This window comes from Dermacentor albipictus, chromosome 9, assembly GCF_038994185.2.
Source record: "Dermacentor albipictus isolate Rhodes 1998 colony chromosome 9, USDA_Dalb.pri_finalv2, whole genome shotgun sequence".
Lineage (NCBI taxonomy): Eukaryota > Metazoa > Arthropoda > Arachnida > Ixodida > Ixodidae > Dermacentor > Dermacentor albipictus.
The window spans coordinates 118,728,613-118,739,642 of record NC_091829.1 but is presented as its reverse complement, the minus strand read 5'-3'; the positions used below and the strand labels follow the sequence as shown (position 1 = coordinate 118,739,642).

General features: G+C 42.8%; 1 protein-coding gene across 3 annotated transcripts in view; it reads right to left on the bottom strand.

The window, feature by feature from the left end:
- LOC135911255 (tetracycline resistance protein, class H-like) overlaps positions 1-11,030 on the bottom strand; it is a 117,304-nt gene that overhangs the window by 13,228 nt on the left and 93,046 nt on the right. For all 3 annotated transcript variants that reach the window (XM_065443449.1, XM_065443448.1, XM_070525294.1), the window contains exon 7: positions 8,872-9,028. In XM_065443449.1, the coding sequence (XP_065299521.1) occupies positions 8,872-9,028 (157 nt within the window). The remainder of the gene's footprint in view (positions 1-8,871; positions 9,029-11,030) is intronic.

The window sequence follows — 11,030 nt, the reverse complement described above, 5'->3', positions numbered from 1 at the left end:
ACTACTTTGATTTTTTCATGCAACCCAGTTATAACAATTATCGGTTATAATGATGGAATCTTCGTGGCACTTGAATATTGTTATAAGTGGTTTCGACTGTAGCAGTGATATCTGTCATAGCAATCGGTACAAAAAAAAAAAAGAAAGATTAGAAAAATGCACGCATGGCAATACTATGTTGTAGTCACAAATATTATGCATTGTTTGCATTGCTTTGGCTGTGGTGCTAAATACCATCCAGAGAAAACGGAGTCAGAACTTCATGGAAACTAGATTTCATGGGAGTATCTTAAGTCTCTAGCTATCCAGACTACAAGAAAAATGCTGAATTTCAACAATGACAACCTTCTGCCTGAATGCACAAGATATCTATCCAGTACAAAAAAATAATTAAGCTCACCACTTTGAACAGTTTGTTTTGTGAATGTGGAGGCCAAAACATCCAGTACTTATTAACCACACTTGTTAACTGATGTCGTTTTCCTTTTGACAAGTAACAAATCTGGAGTAACAACCTTTATTTTAAGTGAGCTGGTCCTTATACATTGTGGTAGAAAGTTGGTGTGCAAAGTGGATAATTCAACTGTAAGTGAAGTAATTGCAACACTCAGATTTATTAATGATTGCCTAGTAGCACTGAAACGTTCGGGTGTGAACTTCAATAAGCTTGCCAATCGGAAGCACATTTGCAACTAGGGGAGGGGGGGAAGTGAAGATTGTAAACTTTAGAATGAAAAATCAAATTCGATGACTGAATCTAATAGTCCCAACTCAAAAATACAAACATCTTTCAAATATTTTTGATTACCAACTCAACAATACAAACATTTTTCAAATATCTTTTACTACTTTATGTCGTCACCTGTCAAGATCAAGTATAAAATTGAAGCAAGAATGCCATAACTTCCATTGCATTCACAATACACATGTAACATACCAGAGCACGTTGCATTGCTCAGACTGGCCGACTTTTCCAGCTAAACATGATCACTCCTAATAAAATGTTATCTAGACACAGCATTTGGCAGTTGGTACTGTTTGATACTTTATATAAACACAGCACCTGTGCCTTCTGATCGAATAAACTAAGAATACCTTTCACTGCCGCATACTTTATACAAGAGTGGCTAATGAGACCAATGTGAGAGCCATTTATAGAGCCACCCATAAAGCCAATGTAAAAGAACGTAATTTTGGACGCTAAGGCTCTTTGCCATCTGATTTTGCAGACTTGTTGCTGTGACCACAGCTCCAAAACGGCAATAATCGAAGCCACCACCACCGGCATTTTGATTATCTCACAGAATCAAACCAGCGTTCTTGTGCACCGATTTGCTAGCAGCCTCAGCCATCGCATTAATTCTAGGACGAGCTGCTTTGACGTTTGCTACCCAGCTTCCTGCTGTTCAGTGCTGCGTTTTTCACTAAAATAATTCGCCAGTGTCAGCAACGCCGCCTACTCTGCCTTTGCAATCCTCACTGGCGGCTTTGTATGGTAAGGATAAAGCATTGCGTAATGCTGGTTCCCGAAAGTCAGCTTTGTACAGTAAGGATAAAGCGTTGCGTAATGCTGGTTCCCGAAAGTCAGCTTTGTATGGTAAGGATAAAGCATTGTATAATGCTTTATGCATAATGCATAGCGCACAAAGAATGAAAGTGTCCAACTCAAGAGGTAAGATAGAATTCGCAGAACTGTCAAAACTGGTCAACAAGGCGAAAATAAGTGATATTCGAAACTATAATGCCAGAAAGACTGAAAAAGCCATAAAAAATGGACGCAGCCTGAAATCATTAAGAAGAAAACTTGGCATAAGACAAACTAAGATGTATGCACTGAAAGATAAGCAGGGTAATATCATCAGCAATCTTGAAGATATAGCAAAAGCAGTGAAAGAATTCTACACCGACCTGTACAGTCCCCAGAGGAGTCAGGATACCTCAATTAGAAACAGCAATGAACAGGATACAGAAACTCCTCCTATAGCTAGCGATGAGGTCAGAAGGGCGTTGCAAGACATGAAACGAGGAAGAGCAGCAGGAGAAGATGGAATAACTGTCGATTTAATCAAAGATGGAGGAGACATAATGCTTGGAAAATGGGTAGATTTTTATACAAAGTGTCTATCGAGTGCAAGGGTCCCAGAAAACTGGAAGAATGCAATCATTATACTAATCCACAAAAAGGGAGACGTTAAAGAATTGAAAAATTATAGGCCCATTAGCTTACTACCAGTATTATATGAAATATTTACCAAGATAATCTCCAATAGAATAAGGGCAACACTGGACTTTAGTCAACCAAGGGAACAGGCTGGCTTCGGGAAGAGATGCTCTACAATGGACCACATCCATGTCATTAATCAGGTTATAGAGAAATCCGCAGAGTACGTTAAGCCTCTCTATATGGATTTCATAGATTACGAAAATGCACTTCATTCAGTAGAGATACCAGCAATCATAGAGGCATTACGTAATCAAGGAGTACAGACCGCTTACGTAAATACCTTGAAAAATATCTACAGAGGTTCCACAGCTACCTTAGTTCTACACAAGAAAAGCAGAACGATACCTATAAAGAAAGGGCTCAGACAGGGATACCCAATCTCTCCAATGCTATTCACTGTGTGCTTGGAAGAAGTATTCAAGCTATTAAACTGGGAAGGCTTAGGAGTAAGGATCGACGGCAAATATCTCAGCAACCTTCGGTTTGCAGATGACATTGTTCTATTCAGCAACAATGCAGACGAATTACAACAAATGATTGAGGACCTTAACAAAGAGAGTATGAGAGTGGGGTTGAAGATTAATATGCAGAAGACAAAGATAATGATCAGTAGCCTAGCAAGGGAACAAGAGTTCAAGATTGCCAATCAGCCTCTAGAGTCTGTTAAAGAGTATGTTTAGGCCAATTAAGTTGTTCTGATCATGAGAAGGAAGTTTACAGAAGAATAAAAGTGGGTTGGAGTGCACAGGGCAGGCATTGTCAGCTTATGACAGGAAGCTTACCATTATAATTGAAAAGGAAGGTGTACAATCAGTGCATTTTATCGGTGCTGACATATGGGGCAGAAGACTTGGAGACTGACAAAGAAGCTTGACAAGTTAAGGACCACACAAAGAGCGATGGAACGAAGATTGCTAGGCATAACATTAAGAGACAGAAAGAGAGCAGTTTGGATCAGAGAGCAAACGGGTATAGCCGATATTCTAATTGACATTGAGAGAAAAAAATGGAGCTGGGCAGGTCATGTAATGTGCCAGTTAGATACCCGTTGGACCATTCGGGCTACGGAATGGGCACCGAGAGAAGGGAAATGCAGTCAAGGACGGCAGAAGACAAGGTGGAGTGATGAAATTAAGAAATTTGCGGGCGCTAGTTGGAATTGGTTGGCGCAGGTCAGGGGTAACTGGAGATCGCAGAGAGATCGCCTTCGTCCTGCAGTGGACATAAAACAGGCTGATGATGATGATAAATGCTGGTTCCGGAAAGTCAGCTTTGTATGGTAAGGATAAAGCATTGCATAATGCTGGTTCCCGAAAGCCAGCTTTGCCGCAATACGTCATTAAGCGTTCAGGCATACGCAGTGTATTGCAGCAAAGCATACCAATAGCAGAAAGGAGCCACTGTCATGGGACATGATGTCTACTATTTCATTATACACGTGCGCACCTGGTGTCGCCTGACACAGTACAAGCACTGATACTGATGAGTGTACTGGAAGGCCTTCAGAGATATTTTAGATGTGCCCATGGAGATTTGAGCCCTCGGGGCTGAAAGAGGCACACATTCACTTTTTTGGACTGCCTGATTATTCTAATGTTTCTGCAGATCTTAGGGAGTTCAAAAAATTAAGCATTGACTGTATAGACATATTAATTTGCCCACAATGTTAACTTTATATTACGCATGACTACATGTATGCTCTGAAGAACCCAGAGTTTGAGAATAATCTAATAACTAATCTTTTTGTGAATACCAGGGATGTGAAACTTGTTCATGAGAAGACCGTACATTATTCTCATACAACAGTTTAACATCGATATAACAACGTCGGTAAAACTGGCAATTTGCTTCATTATATCAAACAATTTTTATATTAAAATTTCACCTTTTATGCAAATCAGTACAGGTGCCGATAAATTTTTCTTACACAGAAGAGGATACAAAATTTTCAGCAATATCAGCCAATCGGAAAAACAAATATTAATGAGCAAAAATGAGCAATACTCCTGAGGCCTCCATTTGCAGGTTACATGCGCCCTCCTGGAGCAGTGCTTGCAAAAATCCAATCTATCGTCGCAACGAAAAAAGCAATCCACTACTTATACAACACCGGTCACAACCTTGCCCATTAAGACACAGCGATCACCTAATGGGGCATCCGTGCCCACTGCCTCACCGCGCGGGCAGCCAGCGGTGGAGCATATACAAATGCGACCACACTCTGCAATGCCGGCATGTCTGGGGGACAAACACATACAACACGCGCTAAGAAACCTCCTCCATAGTCCCTAGGCAGAGTCACATATTCAGGGAGCAAAAACCCCGAGATTTTCTCTCTCGCACCCGCTCTTACTCGTGCCTGTGCACAAATGGCTGGCGATCCCTCAAATGAACGTCTCGTGCATGTGCACAGCTCAGCGCAATCTGCTTGCGGCACACTTGGCGCAGTGCATTTGTGTTCCAGAGGGCAGGGCGACCTAGAGCTATGGGCGCAGTCCATTCGTGTTCGAAGGAGTGGAAGGGCGACAGGAGAGAGAGCCGCGTGGAGATGGCTGGAAAATGAGCATGCGGCGACTGTTGGTGCAGCGGCCCATTGTGCAGCGGCTCGAATTTCTCGTTTTCTTTTTTTTCTTCTCAAAGATTTCGCATTTCACTACCTTTCGGCTTGGACACCCAGCAGCCAGACTTCATCGTTATAACCGATAATGCAACGTCGGGACATTGTAGTAAGCGGGTTATTTTACCATGGAAAACATACAAAAGTCAATGGTGCAGCAGCTTCACACTGTTATAACCGATGTATTGTTAAAAACGGTATAGTTATAAGTGGGTTCAACTGTATAACAAACTCATATCATTCAGTGCATGTAAGCTACCCTATTTACTTGCACAAGGAAAGCAGTCATGTAATGAACGCGCATCCCCACTTTTCCAATCGCACATACGGCATTTCAACCACTTTTCCAATCGAGAAGTGTGCTTCTTTTCTCCTTTCCTCGCATAATGATGGCACCTCGATCTTGCTGCTGTGAGGGTTGTCTACTCGGTCTGGCTACCGAGTGCCGTACATAAAGCGCCATGCAACCTGCACTGTGCATGGCATGCATGGCCTCAGACATTTCAAGCACTGCAAATCTCAGAGGTCATTTTTTAATGGTTCCTAGTGCTACCTAGTGCCACCAGCAGAAAACCAGAATGCCTCCATGCATATGTTGCCTTGCCTCGATGCCTCCACATTTTCTTTGTCAGTTCGATCGGCCTGCTTGCGACATTCACACGTGTGTATAGTGATTGAACTGCCTGCGTTTATAGCGGATATGCGAGCTATAGTGTTAGCTTCAAGCTTGAAGCTGTCAAATATGCATTAGAGAGTGGCAACCACACATCAGCAGGGCGCTTCCATGGCTGGTCTGATGTGGGATGCTGCATGCTCTGGAATTACCTATACGATTAAGGACATACGGAATGCCCATCCGAAAGAGCGAGTAGTGCGTAAGCTTCACCCAAATTGAGTGTCATGGCTTGTTTGCCTGGAAGACTTCATATCCTAGTTGAGAAGTACAAAACAAACAACTCTTCACACATGCTGCTTTGCTTTACGCAAACATTGTCAATAAAAGCATGTCTGCCCAAGCTACGAACACTTCACAGTGGTGCAGGTGAGCTGGGAGGGGGGGGTTGTAGGTGAGTGGTAATGTGATCAAGTGCGCACTGGGGGCTCCTTCCTGCTTCTTTTAAGCCTGATGGGAGAGGAGGGCATACACTGTTGTGCTTGCTCTGGTTTGGTATCTGCTTCCTGCATGTCTTTCCTCATCATTTTTATGAGATGCGATGTTACGGTACCTAGCGATGCATCAAACATTCGCCTTTGGCTTGAGTTTGTCTGAAAAGCAGTGTATGGAAGAGATTTTCCATGGCAAGGAATGTGAAAAACAAACAAAAAGAAACATTGCGCATTAGAGGCAACATGGAGCTTCTTCATTGTCAGTGGTTTTCTCAGTGTCAGCGTCTCTTTTGCTCACACCACTCTTGCTATAAGGTGCTTCGGTGGTGTGTGGTGGCGGAATCTATGGAAAATAGCAACAATGCGAGCAGAGAGCCAACGGCGACGTTTTTGTGGATAGCTAATATGGCGATAACTGATGAACTGATGGGTTGATAGGTGGAATGGCTAATTTGGGGGCTTTCATTATGACCTTCTAAATCTGGTACAGCGCAATACAGAAAAGAAGAAACAAGCCGAGCCGGCCAGATGAAAGAACAGAGCACTGCCTTCCAACCGGTTTACTGGCAGGTTGCACCAAATATATAGCTACAAGAAAGCATCAAGCAATGTCGTCACAACACTTCACAAAAGATCACACTGACAGAAGACTAAACTGTCATGAGTCACAGAACGTGCAATTCTGTCATGCACGGTTAAACTGATAAAGAAATCTCTACTTCCTCTGAAGATGGGCACAAAGATGGCGCACTAACATATGTGCTGCCAGCCCTGGCTATAAGATAAGCTTCAATAAGCTCCCACGTAAGTTGTGATCGGTGCTTTCTTAGCACTTCCCACCAATAAAAATTCGGTTTGCATCTACAGTCGCGACAGTGAGTTCCTAAATGTCCCTGTATAGCTCGGTCCCCATTGTAATCATGTTCTTTTAGCCTTTCATTAAGGCAGCAACCAGTTTGGCCTATATATTTCTTCCCACATAAATTGAATTGCTTAAATGATATTGCGCGACATAAAAAACGACACGGACGTGAAAGAAGACGACACACCAAGCGCAAACTTTCAACTAAGTTTATTGTGCCACTGCGTCATTTTATACATGGCATGCACGTAGATCGCGCATGCGCTTACACGGAAATGAAGTGCGAAATCATGTAACATGGTTACGTGTCGTGTGATGCCGCGTCCAAGTAACGTAATTCTTTTTCTGTGAGAGCTAGAGACGGGAAGCTGACACACGCATCACCCAATTTTGCGATCATCTGTGCTTCAGATATCTCACGGATGAGCTGTGTGCTGCCACGGGAAACAATCGTACATTGATCCTCAAGAGGTTTGCACCCATGATCGCGACAGTGGATCGCCAAGAAACCGCTCTCATAATGCTGCTCTCATAAATTGAATAAAGAAGCCGAACAAAACAAGATTCTTGTGCATAGTCGAACAGACAGTGGTGCACGGATGGAGTGGATTTACGGCCGTACAGAGCCTGTGTAGCGTATCCATCACGGAAAACACTATTTCCATGCTACCCTTGTGGCCAATCTTTTTTCATCTGTGAGAGACGTTATGCAAATATGGTATGACTACCGGCCTCTATTGTTCATTTCTTCTTTGTTGGGGTTCTGCATTACTGTCCTTCTTTATCTGCTTTAATAGCTTTTCAGCTATTATTTCAGTAGTGTAGCCGGGTATCTGGCACACAAAAGTCAGATCAACCTGACCTGCAAAACTGCACTGCATGGCACGATGACAGGATTTCCTGTGGGCATTAGTAAGACAAAGATCAGTGATGATTCACTTAACCAGCTTAGAATGGGCTGAGTCAAATGATAAAAGAGGTTTCCCTCTTCTTGGTTCATACATCCAGCATACATGGTCACGTGAAAGAAGTAAATCAAGGTCTAAAAATCGTAACCTGTTGTCAGTTGGTGTCAGCATTTTAGAATGCAATACCAACTCGCTCAATACTCGACCCTAGTGAAGTTCAATATAACGACCTTTTAGAACAACAAGAAATTTACTGTGGTCCCCTGAAGTTCGTTATATCGAGATTTCGCTGTAGTATGTACTACCAATTTGTAACTAATTTAGTCAAAGAGAAGTTTCATTGCAGTTAGACGATGCCTGGACTTCTCTGCTGTATCTTGCCAATTCTTTTCTTTTATGATTTATTTATTATTTATTTACTCTCATACCCACAGCGCCATTTAGGCATTACAGTGGGGGGGTTACATACATCAATGTAAGCAGCTTATGGCATCGAATAAACAGTATTATGCTTACAATACACTGAAAGAGAAAAAGAGAAAAAAAAAACGCAAAAATGACATGACAAAAATGGTACATCAGGATATCAATGTACAGCACGCAGGAAACGGCATCATAGAATTAAGTAATAAAGCACTATATAATGATAGCAAACTCTGCAATTACTGCATACTGAAAAATAAAGAAGAAAATTTCAAAGAGCATTTGCAAAATGTTCATTATTAAGTATACTAACTACGGCAGCAGGCAGTCGATTCCATTCTAAAATGGTTTTGGGGAAAAAGGTGCTTTTGAAAAGTTTAGTTCTACAAGTGTATTCCCTAACCTTGAGCTCGTGATCTGTTCGTCTGGATATATAATGTGGCTGAAGAATATACTTATTACGGTCTATTCCGATTTGGCCATAAAATATATTGTGAAAAAGTTTCAAGCGTAATGCCTGCCTTCTCTTTTCTAAGGTGTCCCATTTTAATGTTTGTTTTGCACTAGTAATACTAAGGTTTCTGTCATAGTTGCCGATTACGTACAGCAAAGTAACAGCAACAGAAGTTACCAGCCTCCAGAAAGCCTCATATGGCCAATGTAACCCTTGCATTAAGATTCAACCTTCTAGTGGCTTCAGTTGCCTCCAAGGGCAAGCAGCCATACTCACATTAGTGCAGCTAATGGGAAGAGCTGCAGGACGGCACCGATCAGAAATGGCAGCCCAGGCTGGTAGCTCAGAGCAGCATTGAACACCAGTGAAGAGAAGATGTCTCCAAATGCAGGCACCAGCGATTCGCATGTCGTCCAGAATGAGAACACCTTGGCTGCAAGAGAAAGAAGGAAGCCCAGAGTCAGAACATGAGCCGAGCCATATCTAACGAGAAACAAGCAGGAAAGGCCACACATAAATAGGGATAAGGCACACCTTGTCTCCATTTATGTACCTTTTCTTTTTTCCCGCACCTTCCTTGTCATTCTAGTAGCATGATTTAGTTCATGTGAACAATGGTCACGAGAAAGAAGTAAACTGAGGTGTAAAAATTTCTAACCTTAACACTTTTTGAACGTAGTAAAAAAACATTGCCGATCTCTTGCCAAGGCTCCTTGAGCTTGTGAGCCAAATATTAATGTTCTGCATCCAGCAGGGACTTTACAATCTCACGTCAAGAGCAGTCAGAAGTTGCTTCCTCTTGCACCTGCAATGTGGTCATCGCAAGCAGTAGGCCAACCAATGCTACTGGCTGATTTCGTGATCACAAGTACATTCTCGGTAATATATCGTTGCTAATTTTGTGCTCAATAAGAAAAAAATATATGTCTGCCATGTCAAAAAGACACAAAAATAACTTCATCATTGCACTGCACATAGCTGCATCTGCTGCAGGTGGCCTCTGAGATGGCAGTGGCTTACTGTGTAGCGTAGTCTACCATGGCTGCCACGACTGCCACGAAAAGAGAGAAAGCAGGATATCGGTGGGATAACTCCCTTTACAGGTTCGATGATCTGATTAATTTTTGCAGCATGAGATTTGTGCAATAACATACTTTAGTAGTTAGGGGTGCGCGAATATAAGTTAATGAATCGAATAGAGAACATTCGAATAATTTAATTCAGGAATCAAATATCTACTCGTAATTTTTTTTAACATTCAATATATTCAGTGGAGAGCCATGCAGTGCCACAGGTCACGTGTGCCACGGGACCCCTCGTACTTAGTGCCACCCGAGCAAGTATTTCGCTCCGTGTCTGCCACAAGAAGACTGCCGAGCGTGCCTCAAACGTACCGCCCTGGCTGGCATAGTAAGTCAAGCCCACATACAACATCCCAACTTAAGATGAACTTTCAATTAAAACAAACGAAACCCACACGACCATCAAAATATACATTATTTCAATGGTGCAAAATCGCACGTACAACAAACATTTTTGAGCCCTGCCGATTGATTACAGTAAACAGGTGGCGTAAACCTGGCGCCACAATGCAAGTCGAGATAATGACGGACTCCGACTCCTTTGCGTGTGTGGGCTGTTTTCTCGAGCCTCCTCGCAGGCAAACTCCCTGTTTCATGCCCCGCTCAAGAGCTACCCTCTACCCTCTCCACATGCTGCCCATGAGCACCGGCGTGTAGCTTCCAAGCAAAAAAGGGAGTAAGGTGTGCAGACACGGACACAAGGGAAGGGAAGTGGACAATATGAATGCTGACTACCGTCCACTTCTCTTCTCTTGTGTCCGTGTCTGCATGCCTCATCCCCTTTTTTGCATTATGAATCCTTACCAACTAGCTCAGCTTTCTGTCGTTCTAGCTTCCAAAATCGCCCCCTTGCCCATTCTCACAACTCCACTCCCCTTTCCTCGCTCTTTCTCACAACTCCCTTGCATTCGCCTGTCTCTGTGGGTGTGCTACGGTGCCATCTTGAAGTCCAGAAGTTCTAGTTTATGGCCATTACTGGGTGTTTACCGTTACACCAGTGATGTTCCATGCAGGGAATTTTCCACTTTTCAGGGAGTTTTTGGACACACATTTAGATGAATGGGAAAACTTGGAATCGGCCAGCTTGAGGTTCTGATAACCTTTGTTGTTAAAAAGCTGGTGTGCTATTTTGGTACAAAACATGAACTGCAGTTTGTTGTGTCTATATTAGATAAGGCTACCTACTCAGAATTGCTAAAAGCTGCAAGCCACCAGTGGCAGTTGATGGTAGAGTTCTCTCTACGGGGAAGATATGTTGGGATATGCCCGTGAGCTGCCACTTGCTATCAAACGCTGTAAGAACTTGTTGTGCTTGTTCATATGTCGGGTATGCTTGCTTCTTTCTGGAGACGT